The sequence below is a fragment of the Cydia splendana genome, chromosome 13 (assembly GCF_910591565.1).
Source record: "Cydia splendana chromosome 13, ilCydSple1.2, whole genome shotgun sequence".
In the NCBI taxonomy this organism is placed as follows: Eukaryota; Metazoa; Arthropoda; class Insecta; order Lepidoptera; family Tortricidae; genus Cydia; species Cydia splendana.
The window spans coordinates 17,524,237-17,540,060 of record NC_085972.1 but is presented as its reverse complement, the minus strand read 5'-3'; the positions used below and the strand labels follow the sequence as shown (position 1 = coordinate 17,540,060).

The 15,824-nt window shown below is 38.8% G+C and overlaps 1 protein-coding gene across 2 annotated transcripts; it reads right to left on the bottom strand.

Annotated features, from left to right (window-relative positions):
* Window positions 1–588: 588 nt before the first annotated feature.
* LOC134796212 (alpha-(1,3)-fucosyltransferase C-like) lies at window positions 589–14,790 on the bottom strand. 2 transcript variants are annotated; one of them, XM_063768248.1, is made up of 4 exons: window positions 13,268–14,790; window positions 12,843–12,935; window positions 12,134–12,247; window positions 589–1,616 (listed from the first exon to the last, which is right to left on the bottom strand). In XM_063768248.1, the coding sequence occupies exons 1-4, from the start codon at window positions 14,194–14,196 to the stop codon at window positions 1,409–1,411; spliced, it is 1,344 nt and encodes a 447-aa protein (XP_063624318.1). In that variant the 5' UTR covers window positions 14,197–14,790; the 3' UTR covers window positions 589–1,408. The 2 variants fall into 2 exon arrangements, with proteins under 2 accessions (XP_063624318.1, XP_063624319.1); XM_063768249.1 differs by lacking the exon at window positions 12,134–12,247 and having other exon boundaries at window positions 625–1,616; window positions 13,268–14,781.
* Window positions 14,791–15,824: the final 1,034 nt, after the last annotated feature.

Genomic DNA, 15,824 nt, shown 5'->3' with positions numbered 1-15,824 from the left:
GATATCTAATGTAGATCTAGTTGATCTCTAAATCGTCTCAAGATCTTGTGATTATCTCGAAATCCGAATAGGCCTGTGATTGTCACAGTGACAAGGTACGAATTGGTGATGAAATTAAATTCTTTGACTGTACAGCATAATCACACCAATATTATAGGTACGTACATCATCTGTTTTTATTATTATTATTATTTGTAACTCCATTTTGGATTTCACGGCCCTATAAATCCCGGTCTTTTGATAGGCTTGCGTGGGGATATAGATTCAACACGTAGAGGCCCCTTGGAGAGCTTTAATCTCATGTAGAACGTCTGCTGGAACCCCTTCACAGGCGCATTATTAATTATTATCGTTTAAACTTTATTAAGTATGGCAGGCCCAGACGGAGATGGCGGGACGACCTAGACACCTTTCTCAGTAACTGGCCAGAGCAGGCGCTATGTCGGGAGTCGTGGAAGACAAGGGGAGAGGCCTATGTCCAGCAGTGGGACACCTTAATAGGCTAGCAAAAAAAAACTTTAAAGCGTTTTGTAATAGTAGTAAAACACTTTATTGTACTATAATCAGAAACAGAAAAAAAAACTTTAATTTTTAACAAGCAGAAACGTCTGCGAACGATGCTATTAACCTTAGAATAAATTTAAAAGTGGAAAAATTACTGTCTTGGGTGAGACTTGAACTCAACTTGACTTGATCCAGAGGCCGTGAGTTCAAGTCTCACCCAACCCAAGACAGTAATATTTCCACTTTTAAATTTATTCTAAGGAAAAATAACATTCATCATTAGTACAAAGGCGAACTGGAATTACTTTCCCCAAACAATAAAAAAAAACCGTCATATTTCATGCTAAAAGTAGGGGTTTCGTCAGGGGCAGGGGATGGGACACTAGTGTGCGTAAAGCACCATACCCAAAGGTCTATCATACTACATTCAATGAATGCTGGCTATAATTTGTTGGCCTTCCCCATACATTAGTGATTAGAACATAACTTGACCGAATCAGACCCCACATAACGTGGGATAAGGGCAGGAGGAAGAGGGAGTTGAGGAAGAAGGAACGTGGGTACAAAATACTCTACATAAAAAAATGGATTTAGCAGGTCTACACTCTTAGAAAACGATATACCTAACCTTTACTTTAAAAGTTTTACTAAAACTTTTAAAGCGAAGGTGCAGCTTATATAATTTTCTAATAGTGTAAACCTGCTAAATCCATATTTTTATATAGAGCATTTTGGACCGACTTTTCTTCTTCTTCTTCCTGTTCTTCCTGCCCTTATCCTACGGTATGTGGGGTCGGTACATCATGTTTTTCTGTTCTATTCTCCTCTATCTATCGTTACCTCAACTCACTTCTTTCTGTCTCATATCCTCTTTCACACAATCCACCCATCGTTTTTTGGGCCTTTAGAAATTCTTTACCCGTCTACCCTTTTTACCATAACATCCCCATGGAACGTTCCACCAATTTGTAAAATCCTTATACACGGTTTTCTTCTTCATAAGAGTCTCGTCGTTAAGCATTGCACACGTTATGCACTGGTCGTCAGAATCGGGTGACTCTTCTTTATCGTGGTATGAATAGTGGTTTCGCCATTTGAAGAAACTGTAGTATCTGCAATTTTTTGACATTATAATCAGTACTTTTATAGTAGTGAATTAAATTTGGATCATACACATATACACAATTACGTTCATGACTCTCATTATGAAACCAGCCCACCCAGAAACATAGAATTTCTGTATAATTGTTTAGTAATAGCTATCAGCCGAACAATAAACTGGCAAAAGACTGAATAGCCGTATAATAAAACCATAATACGTACCTACTTAGACAACAATATTGACCATAGGAGTGACAACTATGGTTTTAAAATCTGTGTTCAAACTAACTAAATTAACTAGAGATATCGACCATCTTCCATATTACTAAAATATTCAGGAAACTTCAATTTATCTGCATCACTAATATAATTAACTAGACGGGCCCGCAGCTCCGCTCACGTAAATGAAATAAAGAGTTTGTCTTATGTTTAGTTAAATACCGATATTATTATGTATTGAACCCTGCCAGGGTTTATAACTGTGATAGGGACTTCTTATTTGTAACCGATATTTGGATAACTTAATTCGCAAATTTCTCAAAAAATGATGTGATTTGATAAAAGGCAAGATTGTATTTTATTTGATTTATTTAAAACTTGTTTCAACATAAAATTATGGGGTTGCATTTGAATTACGCATTATAGGGAGGGGGGAGGGAGTAGGAACCCCCCCGAACCCATCCCCAAAGTTAGGAAATCAATAGTTACCACGAAAATATTTTTTTTTATTTTTTGAGGTTATGTTCAATAAAACAACCAAAGCGTACGAAAGGGTAACCAATTTGGACTTATTTTTGAGCACTTTGTCCGTATACATGTTTTTGACCACTGTATTTCTTTTTTGACAGCGAGTCGGGTGTGTTGTGAACGCAAGATACCTAACACTCCTCCTCGCTTCGCTCATCGTCGTACCTAACGGTGACTCTGGCACTGTATTTCGTTCCGTCACTTCCGTCACACGTAATTTCAAACACTTATAAAAAAAAACTACGCGTCTCCTAGACACAAATCGGGTGTCGTTTAAAAGGGGTGACCAACCCCTATAAAATGCCACCCTTCCCTCCTACCAGGAGATCTAAGGTCCACCACCTTGCATTTTGGAGACAAAGCAAACCGCTTGGAACAGGTGTTCCTGGGGGTGATCTGAGCTGATTAAGCCCGGTTGCCAAGAGGTTCCCCCCAGCTGGTGGGCAGGGGAGGGGGGGAAATAGTGCCTCCGGCGCGCCTCACTCTAAGCTTTATATCTGCATACATCTCGCAACTATATCAAGTTTGGTATCTTTTTCGTGTAATTCGAGGATGAAGAATTCATTTCTGTGACTAAATTTTCACTCACCCATACAAAAAAATCGAGAAATTCAAAATTCAAAAAAAATCTTTTAATTTTTTTTTTCGTAAATCCTCTAAAAAAATTAAACTATGAGGATTTGCTCTAGAAAAAAAATACCTGTGAATAGCCCAGTTATCCTACTATACAGAATAGTAAACTTGTCAAACATTTTTTTTCATAACTCTGTTAAAAAAAAATGTTTTGTGTCGCGCGGCGTACCTGCATTGTAAGAGCGGTATGCAGCGTTTAGGATTTTTAAGTATGTTTAGATGATTTCTGATAAGTTGTTATTCTTCTGGTTGTAGATTACATTAATAAATTACTTCTGGACGTGATATATATACAAATATAAATTAAATATATAAATAAAGATGTTGGGAAAACTTCCGCCAACAGAGTTAAGTATTATAAATGTGATAAAATTAACATTATTATTTGTATGTCTTTTCCATATCTCGGGACCATGGGGTCCCGGACCTTTGGGAGGCGTACGTGGGGCCAAAGCCAACAGCGCAGAGGCCCTTTAAGGCACTTTAATCTAAAAGCAAGGGATACATGTGGTTGATACTATCCCCGAACGCACAATGTGATACATCCGGAGATGGTCCCCGCCAGGTGCAAAGACTATTGCAGTGCAGCACTTTTGTGCTGCGATGGGAACTAAGGTCATGGGCTATAGATTTGAAAGTTGGATGGACTGGATAATGGGCTATGGGAGAGACTAGCGGACATCTGCCGTGACAATCAGTCTCAAAATTGTAAATGTCAGGTGGTGACTCGCCAACTAATTGAGTGGGCCCCGCAATGGCCGCACGCACAGTGCGACAACAGGGCAACACTTTGGAGTGGCTGTGAGGTTGTCGAGAGGTGAGTCTGCGGTAGCCAGATCCCGGTAATCCGTTCAGCAGGCCGCCGGCGTTATGACATTTTACACTTCCAACCTGGAGCATAGGTCCCGCTTTTGCTTCTCCATTCTGGCCGGCCAATCAAGGCAAGCACAGAGGCGAGGGCCAGATGACAGGGCCCTCTGGAATAGGGGTCCGCGGTGTCGCCACTCACCGTCAGCTCGCCACAAGCTGCCCCCGCGGGACATTATTATTATTATTGTGGTGTTGTGGGCCTTTGAGTGTCGCATTGACCAGCATTGATCTATTGTGACGGCCCTTTAAGTTCATTACTAATGCCCGTTGCATCCAGAAAGTTCCAATTTCTTTGGGCCGTAATGTTTTGTACCTCATAGGGTTGCACTACGTGTCGCCCTAGATAGGTACTTCTTGTTGACATTAGTAGTCCACAAGAACAGAGAATGTGCATTGCAGTCTCCTCTGACTCCTGACAGAACCTGCATCTTGCATCTTGTTTCTTGCCAATTTGAAACATATGTTTGTTCAACTTGCAGTGTCCAGTCAGCATTCTGGTCACCGCGCAGGTTTTGTGCCTTTTGAGTCTTAAAAGCTCCTTAGCAGTTTTGCTGTTGAACCCTTTGATCAGAGCTTTCGAGTGTTCTTGTCCTTTAACGAACTTCCACCAATCGATTGCTCTCGTTTTTTCTAAGTTGCTGAGCAGAGAATATGCATCTCGTTTTGTGCTTCCACAGAACGGTTCTGGGCCGACCAGGGGTGTGTCTGCGCCCTTTCTAGCAAGTTCGTCCGCTTCTTAGTTTCCGTTAATGTCGGAGTGCCCTGGTACCCATCTAAGTGTAACTTTGTTGGAGTAAGCCAGTGCATTTAGGTTTGTTTTACAGTTCTGGACTAGTTTAGAGTTTGACTCAAGGGATTCTAGTGCCAGCGGAGCAGCCTGGCTCTCTGAGTTGATGTAGATATGCTGGTGTCTTAGGTTTCTATCCAGGTTGATCTCCGCACATTTGTTGATGGCGAAGACTTCTGCCTGGAAAATTGAGGCCAGTGTGCCCATGCTGACGCTAGCTCTGAGCTTGGATCTCTCACCATAGATCCCACATCCTACATCATTGCCTTTCTTGGAACCATCTGTATACCAGATGTGGCTTCCCTCTTCGACGTACATTTGGTTGTTGACCCATTTGTCTCTAGGAGGTATTTCTACTGTGTACAGTTTGGTGAGATGACATTTGGTGTGCGTGTCATCAGTGGGCATGCTAGGGGTTCTATTCGCGAAAACCCAGGCCTTTAGATTGGTTAATGCCTGAGAGCGCCATTTTTGCCTGTTTAGCGTGTATATTCTGTAGACGCACTGCTTGGCCTCCTTTTGCACCTGCAAGTGGAGTGGTATGATGTCCAGCAGTGCATCTAGGGCCGCTCCCGGTGTCGAGGAGTAGGCGCCTGTTACTGTTAAACAAGCCGTGCGTTGCAGGCTGTTTAGAGTGTCTATTGCTGTCTTTTGGCTGGTTTTGTTACACCAGACTGCGGAGGCGTAGGTGACAATTGGCCTCACTACCGCTGTGTATAACCACATAGCAATTTGGGTCTTAAGCCCCATCTTGCTCCTGCCATTCGACAGCATGACCACATGGCCATTTTCGCTTTTTGTATGATGTTTCTCAGGTGAGGGTTCCAAGTTAACTTTTGGTCGAAGGTGACCCCTAGATACTTGACCTCTGCCGAGAACGGTATTATTTGTCCATTAAGTCTTGGTTTTGTGAGTTTATCGAGCTTCCGTTTCCTTGTGAATGGTTAAATGGCTATTACAGTCTTGCTCGGATTAATGGACAAGTCATTTTCTCTACACCATTTGAATATTGTGTTTAGAGCTCCTTGCATTAGGTTGGATATTGTGTTGAGGCAAGGGCCTTTGACGATGACTACAAGGTCGTCGGCATATCCTTGTGTATCAAAGTCTTGGCCTGACATGATTGTAAGAAGTTGGTCCACTGCTAGGGTCCATAATAGTGGGGATAAAACGCCTCCTTGTAGGCACCCTTTAGTGGTATAAAATTCATGCTCTATATATAGTATTGATGGTCAGAGTGGCTACTCTGTTCGAGAGCATGCTATGTACCCATCTGGTGGTTTCGTCTACTCCCTCTAATTTCATACCATTGAGTATGGTCTTTGTGCGTATTGTCGAAAGCACCTTCGACATCAAGGAACGCACATAGAGCGGTTTGCTTTTCCTCTAGGGTTTTCTGCACCTTGTCAACCTGGTTGAAAACTATTTCGGCGACACGGCGGTTTTCAGTTGTGTCGCATGTTCCGGTGTAGGATTTGGTCTATGTTTGGGGACAGATTATAGCTCCTCAGCAACAGCCACCATGCCCTGCTCACTGGGGCTGGTCCAAACAACATGGTTATTGGGAGCCCATATGGACAAGCCTACCTGCGGCGGCTGCTGCTTGTTTAGAGCGTTGCCGCTGCAAAACAAAATGCGTAAGGAGGTGCAACTGCGTTAAAAAAACCTAAAATGCACAGTCCCATGGGCATGTAATGGCAATTAAGAACAATATATATATTATTTTAACCCGCATTTTTTGTCAAACATCTCCTATGTTAATTTTATCACATTTATAATACTTAACTCTATTAGCGAAAGTTTTCCCAACATCTTTATTTATATATTTAATTTATATATCTTTATATATAAACGCGAGCGGCTTTGACGGTAGAAACAAATTAAATTATGCTCAAACAAAAGAGCGTAAAAAAATAACACTTTTGAATCGACAACATATATCCGCAAAATTCGTATTGTCGCGTATTTTGCATTTAAAAGTGAAAAAATTTCGACAAACAATACTAAAGGCTCAATTTGTTGGTTGACATTTGACAGCTATGCGTTGCGTTTAGAAACTGCAAACATGCTTACAAGTTAGGTTGGTCGTATTTTTTTTAATAAAAAGCAAGACGAATATTACTGTTTATTTGATGACTTTCCGGTATGTATAATGGTTATTATTTGCATTAAGTTTCGTTTCATATGGATATGTATACCGGTATAATTATTACATAAATTTGTTTTTAAGCCAGAACGTGCGATAGTCTGTTACGGCTTTTAAGACGATAGCAACACTGCCTAGACGTCAACGACGGCTGTTATTCGAAAATACTTTATCCGGTACTCCAGACGTGATAAAAACCTGTTAAATAGTGTATTGTGTGTGTTAACAATAAAAAATAGTCACCGAACATAGTGCAAAGTGCAAACGCCATCGTAACGTAACGAGATTTGAACTTCAAAGCGTTCCATGGGTGTATTGTGTTTAGTATAAACATCGGTCTCTCAGTTGTATTTTAATATTTCAGAATGATTCCAAATATTCTTACATGTCAAGGCACTACTAGCTACCTGGAAATGCAAGTGAAAGCAACCTTGAAGCAGCTGTGATAAACTAATAAGTGAGCGAGATGAAAATGACGTTGTTCAAAGAAACTTTGAGTTAAGTGCCAGCTGACTGTAACACACTCAAATTAAGTACATTGCCAGTGTGAAACAGTGCAAAAAGCTACAGTGTATTGTGGACATATTTAATAACTGTGCTTTAGACTATGAATCAAATTTGAGGTGTATCGGTGAATTGGAAAGTCAACTGCGTAAAGCTAATAAGTTATCTCCGGAGTCAATGTAAGTTGAATATAAGATTAAATATAATAAGATATATAGATAGTATATATGTCGCAGTCAAAAGTGTGAACTGGTCAAAAGAACTTTTAACCGACAAAAACAGGCAAAACTGCTTTTGACTGAGCATGTTGGTCAAAAGTAGTTATACCTGAAAATCATTGGTTAATAGTAATTGTGTTGTGACTGTTACTATCAGTCAAAAGTACTCGCAGAGATAGGTAGGTTAGGGTTATTTTTTTGCTACGCCCAAAAAACTAAACTGTTCCCAGAGATAGGTAGGTTAGGGTTATTTTTTTTTTGCTACGCCCTAAAAACGAAACTGCTGCCAGAAATAGGTATGATTTTCAGGTAAAACTACTTTTGACCAACATGCTCAGTCAAAGCAGTTTTGCCTGTTTTTGTCGGTTAAAAGTTCTTTGGCCAGTTCACACTTTTGACTGCAACAGGTTGGGTTGGACATATGGCAAGGGAAGGTAAAGATAAGTGGGATAGAGAGGAAGCGGAATGGTATCCTAGAGATGGAAAAAGGAGAGAAGGGAGACCAATAATGAGGTGGTACGGATGACATAAAGAAGCATGCGGGACCTAATTGGATAGGGACGGCAAGGGATAGAGAGCTGTGGAGAGAGCTGGGGGAGGCCTATGCCAAGAAGGCAGACTGAAATAATTATTAAAAAGCAATGACATAAAAATTATTTAATAAAGTTACTGAGGAAAAAATATTGAAACTAATTGATATAAATGAAATGTGAATTTATTTAAATGTAATATGTGCTGAAATTTAATTTTTTGGTCAATAAAGGCTATTCTATTCTATTCTATTCTAATTTGACAGGTGACAACAAAAAAAATATTAATTCCTGCTAAAATTTCAGAGTCATAGTGAAGCATAGTACATAGTACCAAAACAAGGTTGATTTTTAGGGTTCTGTAGCCAAAGGGTAAAAACGGGACCCCTATTACGAGGACTCCAATATGTTATTAGATCAAAACAAATTATTTTCAGAAAATATTTAATTTAGGCTTAGGGATGGCGAGGCTCCATAAACCTTCAGTAAGTAGTGCATAAGTATCCTTGGAAAAATTCGACCTATGCCGCCGTGGGTGGCCCGGTGGCAGAATGGCACAGGCACCTGCTGCAATAGCAGAGGACGCTGCTTTGATTCCAGCCTAGGGCACTGGAGGCCTTGGTCACTTTTTAGGGTTGCGTACCCATAGGGCAAAAACGGGACCCTATAAAATATTAAGACTCTGCTGTCCGTCTGTCTGTCACCAGGCTGTATCTCAAGATCTCATGAACCGTGATAACTAGATTAACTAGACAGTTTCAATTTTCACAAATGATGTATTTCTGTTGCCGCTATAACAACAAATACTAAAAACAAATTAAAGAAATATTTAAGCGGGGCCAATGCAATGCTAGGCTGGATATGACTGATGAAATGAGTAAATTTTTATTAATATGTTTTAATATGACATGTTGGTGGCAAACAAGCATACAAGGCTGTTAATGCCGATGGTAAGTGGGAGTTTAGACTAGACCTCTGCTTCTCCAAGGGACTCACATTGCTGACCGAGTAAATTTTTATTAATATGTTTTAATATGACATGTTGGTGGCAAACAAGCATACAAGGCTGTTAATGCCAATGGTAAGTGGGAGTTTAGACTAGACCTCTGCTTCTCCAAGGGACTCACATTGCTGACCGAGTAAATTTTTATTAATATGTTTTAATATGACATGTTGGTGGCAAACAAGCATACAAGGCTGTTAATGCCGATGGTAAGTGGGAGTTTAGACTAGACCTCTGCTTCTCCAAGGGACTCACATTGCTGACCGAGTAAATTTTTATTAATATGTTTTAACATGGCATGTTGGTGGCAAACAAGCATACAACTCATACAAGGCTGTTAATGCCGATGGTAAGTGGGAGTTTAGACTAGACCTCTGATTCTCCAAGGGACTCACATTGTTGACCGAGTAAATTTTTATTAATATGTTTTAATATGACATGTTGGTGGCAAACAAGAATACAAGGCTGTTAATGCCGATGGTAAGTGGGAGTTTAGATTAGACCTCTGCTTCTCCAAGGGACTCACATTGTTGACCGAGTAAATTTTTATTAATATGTTTTAATATGACATGTTGGTGGCAAACAAGAATACAAGGCTGTTAATGCCGATGGTAAGTGGGAGTTTAGACTAGACCTCTGCTTCTCCAAGGGACTCACATTGTTGACCGAGTAAATTTTTATTAATATGTTTTAATATGACATGTTGGTGGCAAACAAGAATACAAGGCTGTTAATGCCGATGGTAAGTGGGAGTTTAGATTAAACCTCTGCTTCTCCAAGGGACTCACATTGTTGACCGAGTAAATTTTTATTAATATGTTTTAATATGACATGTTGGTGGCAAACAAGAATACAAGGCTGTTAATGCCGATGGTAAGTGGGGGTTTAGACTAGACCTCTGCTTCTCCAAGGGACTCACATTGCTGACCGGTTACAAATCTATTACACTCATACTAGGGTTCCGTACCTGAAGGGTACTTAACTAAAAAACGGGAACCTATTAGCGATTCCGACTCGCACTTGGCCGGTTTTTCTTAGTAGGTATATGACATTTATTTCAGTTTTACTTCATTGTCCGTCTGTCTGTCTGCCTGTCACCAGGCTGTATCTCATGAACCGTGATAGGCCTAGGCAGTTGAAATTTTCACAGATGATGTATTTCTGTTACCGCTATAACAACAAATACTAAAAAGTATGGAACCCTTCGTGCGCGAGCACTTGCCCGGTTTGACATTTCAGGCTCCGTCACACAGGCGCGTTTCGCGTGCGGCGCGTGAGCGGGGCGCGCCGCTTTTTCATATAAAACGCTCAGGCCCGGCTCTGAAATCGCGCCGGTGTGACGGAACCTTTATTTCAGTTTACTCCACTGTCCCTCTGTCACCAGGCTGTATCTCATGAACCGTGATAGCTAGACAGTTGAAATTTTCACACATGATGTATTTCTGTTGCCGCTATAACAACAAATATTAAAAAGTGTTCCGTTCTTGATGGGTGAGTCCGACTCGCACTTATTCAGTTTTTTTTTTGTAAACGAATTTAATATTAACGGATAGCCATTAATATTAAAGAATGAAATAGTAGTGATAATTTCCATACTTTCACTTTAGTGCCATGAAGGGTAGGTACAAAAGGGTTCCCTCTTTTCAGGTTGGAAAGTGGGCTAGGATATAAATGCGGCCTTCACAGAACCGATCTGCGACCAGAAAAGTGGGTCAAGTTAGAACTGTGATCCTTATAGAACCAAACTGCAACCAGAAGTAAGTTAGGTTAGAACTGCGACCCTTACAGAACCGAACTGCTACCAGAAAAGCGGATTAGGTTTTTTTTAATTACATATTTGTTTTTAGATATATCGGAATAGTAAATTTTTCGAGTTATGATTGTATGTTACGGATTTAAAGTTTTCTGAGATGAGATAGGTTTGTAACCGCCTTGATGAAGGTATGAAGTCTAAAAGTAAATAATTACTTAATTCAAAATGAGTATTACCTATTACTATTATTTATTTTACCCGAGCGAAGCCGGGTTTTCATCTAGTGTATATATATATCACGTCCAGAAGTCATTTATTAATGTAATCTACCACCAGAAGAATAACAACTTATCAGAAATCATCTAAACATACTTAAAAATCCTAAACGTTGCATACCGCTCTTACAATGCAGGTACGCCGCGCGACACAAAACATTTTTTTTTGAACAGAGTTATGAAAAAAAATGTTTGACAAGTTTACTATTCTGTATAGTAGGATAACTGGGCTATTCACAGGTATTTTTTTTCTAGAGCAAATCCTCATAGTATACATTTTGTAGAGAATTTTGGAAAAAGAAATCTAAAGATGTTTTTGGAATTTTGAATTTTTCGATTTTTTTGTATGGGTGAGTGAAAACATAATCACAGAAATGAATTCTAAATCCTCGAATTATACGAAAATGACACCAAACTTGATATATTTGCGAGATGTATGCAGATATTAAGCTTAGAGTGAGGCGCGCCGGAGGCACTTTTCTCCCCCCTCCCCTGCCCACCTGCTGGGGGGAACCTCTTGGCAACCGGGCTTAATCAGCTCAGGTCACCCCCAGAAACACCTGTTCCAAGCGGTTTGCTTTGTCTCCAAAATGCAAGGTCCCCTTAGAAAACGGGACCTTAGATCTCCTGCTATCCGCCCCTCCCTATAATGCGTGATTCAAATGCTAACCCAAAATTATTATTTATTTTTATAAGTCCAATTGCAAAAACCTTCATTAGATTAATTTCCGCCTTAAGACGACTATGTACGACCACCGCCCATATATCGCATTTGACCGAAAATGAGTCCTGTTTCCCGGCTTTGCGATAGCTCTCGCCAGTCGCCATGGCCGAGGTTGAGCAGATCTTGAGCTCCAAAATATCTGAGCATGCACTTTAACTACATTATAATTTACATTGTTCAGATATTTGTGAATACCTCGGCCTTCCGATATATCTGATGGGGACTGTTCAGCAAGAAGAAAAAATCCTACCTGATCGAGTCGTATCGTATTACGCGAGAAAACAGTTCCCGAATTGGTTATATCTCTAAAGTCATTAAAGTATAATTATCACACACACACATTATTACGGGCACCATCCCTTGAACTTGCTATCAACTTTGTATTTTTGGCCCATCTCGGCAGCCCGTTCCCCGGACGAATGGCAATGTTTGCCGAAGCCGTGAAAGTCAATCTGAATAATATAACTCAAAAAGAAATTTAAAACAATAAAATACAAATTATTAACACGATAATCATACGATAATACTAATTTGATTGATAAGTCATTTATGGCATAACTCAAGTCACTCGTATGGTTATAGACTAAGGTTGAGGTTGACAGCACTTTTTATTTTACTTCGTGTAATAAAACGCCGCAATAACTGTATACCAACATGACAAACATAAACATTGGGTATGTCTGTAGCACCACATCAAATAATTTTGTCTGTACCACCACCGAAACGAAACTAACCGAGAGTTGCCGAAAATGGTCGATCATGGTAAAATGAAGATTGTTATGAAATTATCTTTTGCTTATTGTAAATTAAATACGCATCGAAAGCGATAGTTTCTATGCTCTAGTTCTATTCTCATATTTAGATAATAGATTTAAACAGTTTTTCTTATCATACGTGCGTCGTATTCGAGATACGTGTCAAAAACTTTTTTAGAAATTTGTAAGGCGCCATCTCGCTTCTTCGCTCGTTTTTTTATCCCGTTCTGGTTTTTCGATTTTATATATATATATGATAGCTTAATCAGCTAATAATGGGACATATAAGTACCTGTTTTTGTCTTTTATGATATCATTCATTTGTTTCGCCAAATCGGATACCTCTAGTTCACCAGCATGCAAATATATACCATCCGGCATGAATCTGAAACATTCAACAACCAGTTGTTACTTATCTCTTTTATGTAAAATCAATAATAGGACAATATTGCGACAATCAACCCAGCCCACTGTAAGCTCAATAAGGTTTTTCGTTGTTAAGAATTTAGTCAAATTGATAGTTGTACGAGTATAAGTGTATAAATACACAGAAAACGTCCAAGGTCATGAAATCAACACTCATTATCTCTTTACACCATGACACCGGAACTTTACCTTAATCTTAAGCTTTATTATTATCACATCGTCTATGTATGCTAAGCGGTCATTATAACTGAGTTATTCGGTACCATTTTGGGAAAATAAGCATAATGTTACCGTGTGTAGTTAGCGCCTCCGTAAACTATCGGTACCGCGTAATTCTGTAGCGCCGTCAGCAATTTCTCGGTCACGTAGTCTTTGCTAAAGGAATTCTCAAAAGAGAGATAAAAATAGTACTGCTCTTGGATCAATTTCAAGCACTCTTTAATTTTTTCCAAAGGGCATTTTTTCAAAGCCCATTCACATCCACCGAATATATCAATCTCCAAACCATATTTTTTTCCTAATTCGTTTTGTAGCCTAAACACGAGTTCTTCTCTTTTACTTTTAGTATTGCAGTTAGAAACAAACCAGGCAGCAGTTTTGTTTTTCTTCTTTAACATCTTTTTTGTTTTTTTATCGATTGGTTTCATCGCATCTAATTTCATCCAGTGCATAATTTGATTTGGACCAATTATGTCGCCCGTAATATTTCTAATAGTTATGTATCCGTAAGGTTCATCAGAATCTAGTCTGTAAGTCCAAGTCCAATTGAAAAAGCCATTGTATCTCTTATCACAAAACGGGTAGTAATGAGAGGACTCCATACTGGTAAATATATATTTTTGATGCGGACTTCGTATTTTTGGGCCAGGCACATATGCATAACCTTTCATTTCCATAGAATTATACACAACTACGTCGAATTGTGTGATGTTCGGAAAAAACGATCTATTTGCGGTTACGTAACAATTGTTTATTTTACATTTTCTTCTGATATACTCATTTTGCCCTGGACCCCAATATTTCAATGGCCAATGTTTCGGAGGTGACCATTCCAATATATATTTCATCCCTTTCTGTCTATCTAATAAGTTAGTTGAATTATTATAAATCGACATGATTTGTAAAGCACTGACAGTAAAGTCCCGCTGGTATAATAACGACAGTGTTAGACATCCAAACATTACTGTACAAAACCACATTCGTTTTGACGTTAAATTCATGATTGTATTGGAAAGAATATATCCCCATCAACTACTTAAAATTTTGATTTTGAATACGGTGTATAGTGCTGATATGTTTGTAGTAAGTAGTTCAGTTGTAACTGACGTGGTTCTTAGCAATTCGTTAATGGTCATCTATGCATCAACCTTTGCCATGATTAGAAAAATATTGTACTGTTTTCAGCCTTTTAGTTTGATTTTATGTGGTATAAATAGATTGCAAATGATATCGCAATTAAATCTCTAGTTAAAATTAAAAACAGCTTATCTTTATCTGCTCAAAACTGCTGATTCATTTTTCCGCTCTAAAATTATTTTCAAAATAGTTTAATGAATCAAGTATTTAATTGAAAATAACGAAGTGTGAAAAAATCGTCTTACATAGTATTTCATTGAACTTACTTTTGCAGAATTACCTTCAACCTTTTTTTTAGGTATATAATGGTATATTCTAAAAAAAAGACTAATTTCTTTCAAACCAATCAACCTCGAACACGGACTGGCATACAGCTCTTGCTAATAAAACGACTAGGTAAAACAATAATTTACAGCTTTTTTATGATGCTTATATGACCACTATTAACTGATAAGCACTTTCAATTAAAAACACACGTAAGTAAACTGCGCGATCTTGTATTAACCACGCATTCGTGAAAAAAAAACACAGAGAAGATCTTTTCTCCGGGGCGCTCGGCACTGTTCTGGCGGATGACCGAATGATTTATGTAACGTTCGCAGGTTTGACGCGACTACAGGACGATTCAAAAATAATTGCAATAATAAACACGCAACTTGTATTGGAAGAACTTTAGCGCGTTCCATGGCAACGAAAAAATGAAATGCGTGCACAACGAACAAATGTATGTGTTTATTGTGGCATCCAGTGCATAATTTGATTTGGACCAATTATGTCGCCCGTAATATTTCTAATAGTTATGTATCCGTAAGGTTCATCAGAATCTAGTCTGTAAGTCCAAGTCCAATTGAAAAAGCCATTGTATCTCTTATCACAAAACGGGTAGTAATGAGAGGACTCCATACTGGTAAAAAATATATATTTTTGATGCGGACTTCGTATTTTTGGGCCAGGCACATATGCATAACCCTTCATTTCCATATAATTATACACAACTGCGTCGAATTGTGTGATGTTCGGAAAAAACGATCTATTTGCGGTTACGTAACAATTGTTTATTTTACATTTTCTTCTGATATACTCATTTTGCCCTGGACCCCAATATTTCAATGGCCAATGTTTCGGAGGTGACCATTCCAATATATATTTCATCCCTTTCTGTCTATCTAATAAGTTAGTTGAATTATTATAAATCGACATGATTTGTAAAGCACTGACAGTAAAGTCTCGCTGATATAATAACGACAGTGTTAGACATCCACACATTACTGTACAAAACCACATTCGTTTTGACGTTAAATTCATGATTGTATTGGAAATAATATATTCCCATCAACTACTTAAAATTTTGATTTTGAATACGGTGTATAGTGCTGATTTGTTTGTAGTAAGTAGTTCAGTTGTAACTGACGTGGTTCTTAGCAATTCGTTAATGGTCATCTATGCATCAACCTTTGCCATGATTAGAAAAATATTGTACTGTTTTCAGCCT

What these genes read in the sequence shown, in the direction of transcription:
- LOC134796212 (XM_063768248.1), bottom strand. Translation starts at nt 14,196, where the DNA reads ATGAATTTAACGTCAAAACGAATGTGGTTTTGTACAGTAATGTTTGGA. An exon ending in GGAGGCGCTAACTACACACG is followed by an intron (nt 12,936 to 13,267) that starts GTAACATTATGC and finishes TGAATGTTTCAG; the next exon opens with ATTCATGCCGGATGGTATAT. An exon ending in GATGGTGCCCGTAATAATGT is followed by an intron (nt 1,617 to 12,133) that starts GTGTGTGTGATA and finishes AAAAAATTGCAG; the next exon opens with ATACTACAGTTTCTTCAAAT.